Source organism: Engraulis encrasicolus, chromosome 9 (genome assembly GCF_034702125.1).
Source record: "Engraulis encrasicolus isolate BLACKSEA-1 chromosome 9, IST_EnEncr_1.0, whole genome shotgun sequence".
Classification (NCBI taxonomy): domain Eukaryota; kingdom Metazoa; phylum Chordata; class Actinopteri; order Clupeiformes; family Engraulidae; genus Engraulis; species Engraulis encrasicolus.
This window is the reverse complement of record NC_085865.1, coordinates 54015562-54018061: the sequence shown is the minus strand read 5'-3', so window position 1 is coordinate 54018061 and position 2500 is coordinate 54015562. Positions and strand designations below refer to the sequence as shown.

At 45.1% G+C, this 2500-nt stretch overlaps 1 protein-coding gene across 1 annotated transcript in view; it reads left to right on the top strand.

Moving 5' to 3' along the window:
* cnksr2a (connector enhancer of kinase suppressor of Ras 2a) overlaps nt 1-2500 on the top strand; it is a 162008-nt gene that overhangs the window by 90184 nt on the left and 69324 nt on the right. Inside the window, exon 11 of the mRNA XM_063206347.1 lies at nt 2273-2362. Coding sequence (XP_063062417.1) covers nt 2273-2362 — 90 coding nt within the window. The remainder of the gene's footprint in view (nt 1-2272; nt 2363-2500) is intronic.

Genomic DNA, 2500 nt, shown 5'->3' with positions numbered 1-2500 from the left:
TTCTGTATGTGTAATTAAGCTCTTGGGAGATAGCATCAGCTGAACTGTGACCGTTACTGTCTCTCCACCTCTCTATTCTTCTCCCGCTCTCTTTCTCCCTCCATTATTCTCCCTCTTATCTTTATCCCACACTCTCTCCATCTCTCCCTTCTTCCATCCCTCTCTTTCTCTTCCTATTATGCCTCATGAATTGACATGTTCAAAATGTTAGTTGAGGCAAGGATTTCAGCAGATTTTGCCTATTTTCAACTTACTAACAATATTGATGTTTGGGAAGAAATGGTGTATGGACAAAGGCTTGTGGATAGCTGATAGTAGCTGTAATAAGGCCAAAAACCCAACGACGGAATTCAAGGCCCTGGGACCGCTTCCGCTCTGGACTGTAGAAAAGATTTCATTAACCTATTATCCAATACCGCAATTATTAGAGTCCCAGCCGTAGGATCTCTCTAGTTCCTATGTAATTATGTATTTGTACTTAATTACTACATTATTGTTAAAATTGATTAGTCTACCAATCTCTGTTATGTCTGGGTTCAGCTAGTTAAGCAATTTATTACATCGGTACCTCCCAGCGCGCGACTATTGTTTATTTGGGGGTCCTAACTGCATGTAAGTCGTTAAGAGATGAGGCAGGGGTTTATGATGCCGAGAAGGTACCATATCTACCGAGAGAGGTGTCTCCACATCCTGCACCCGATCGACTGCCTCAGGTTAACAGGTTATGGGTACACGGCAAACGGAAGATAAAGTCACCCCGCACTTGTCTCGGTTCTCATAACATATCTCAACCTAGGTAAACACCATTGACGTCGGATCTTAGTCCAAAGTATGTGTGCCTCGCTCCATCCACAGCGAATAAACCTTACTGCCTACTTAACCAGATCAATAAACATATGAATAGACCAAACGGAATTCTTCCCCATATTTTTATGAAAGTTTATTATAAGACAAGATCTACTTTGTCAACAATACGACTACGACAGAATACAATGTTGAAAGAAATCAATGCATACCTGAACAAGGAAGAATGGGCTACACAGACGAGATATCTGAGGAGGTCCTGAATACAGTTACCTCTCGTAATATGTTACTTCCATCTTAAATGCATATTTGTCACGTGGGACACCTTGGTCAGGTAACCAATGAGCTACGAATATTTCGTTGGGCAGGGTTATTGTAATTTCGAGGGGTCGGCCTTTGCCCGACTTCCCATTGAACCCCTATGATTCTAAATCTTTAATAATTTGCCTAAAGACCGTTTCAAAACCAAGACCTTGCCACCACTCGCATCACGACCATCAGATTGATACCAAACACATCATGGAATTCTCAATACATCATATTACGCGTTTAAACCACACATATTAAATATCTGGCCCACGTCTCTCCTGGGCACGTGGTATTCCTGTGCACGCGCAACAACTGGATACCTGTCCTCCCCGGAGGGTCGAGTTTCTCATCCCGGAGGGGGCGAGTTTGAACAGCTGGCGTCTTCGCACAGAGGGCATTGTCCCACTGTGCGTCCTTGTGATTCAAACGTCAGATAGGCAAAGTTTGTCTTTGTAATTTAAAGATAGCAAAAACAGTAAACAAACACATGAATGGTAGAAAAGCAACGAAATGTGAGATTCCTCAGGAACTCGTAGGTAATGATTATGAGGATGAAGATGAGGATGACGATGATGTCAGTGGTCAGAGAACGGTCAAGACAGTGGGGGGGATTACATAGCCATAAGCTACGCTTCATTTGGTAATAATGTGGTTGTATTCATGTGATGGGATGATGATTGGGCGGGGCAAGGGCTGTAAGGTTTGTTGTGGTTATGAGGGAGAGGGCTCCTCCCTTCACTATGCTGGATTTGGACCTATGGAGTTGGCTATATCCTGTAATGTGAAATAGTGAAGGTGTCACAATAAACGATGTGTTAAAAATTCTCTCTTCCTATTATGCCCTCTCTTATCCCCCTTTCTAGCTCTCTCTCTCTCTCTCTCTCTCTTACTTCCTCTCCCCCCATCTATCTCCCCTCATCTCGTCTCTTATCCTTCCCTTGTATCTCCCCTATGTCTCTTTCTGTCTGAGTCTAACACTTTCTCGTTGTCCTTCCTCCCTCCCACCCACACACACGCACGCACACACACACACGCACGCACACACACACACACACACACACACACACACACACACACACACACACACACACACACACACACACACACACACACACACACACACACTCTCTCACACATACACACACACACACACACACAGGGAGGCTGCGTCCCATCTCGATGCCCGTGGAGTATAGCTGGGTGCCAGACTATGAAGACCCGGCCAAGCTGAAGAGGGACGGCAGGAGAGGTGAGTGGGCCTCTCTCTCTCTCTCTCTCTCTCTCTCTCTCTCTCTCTCTCTCTCTCTCTCTTTATCTCTCTCTCTCTCTCTCTCTCTCTCTCTCTCTCTCTCGCTCTCTCTCTCTCTCTCTCTCTCTCTCTCTCTCT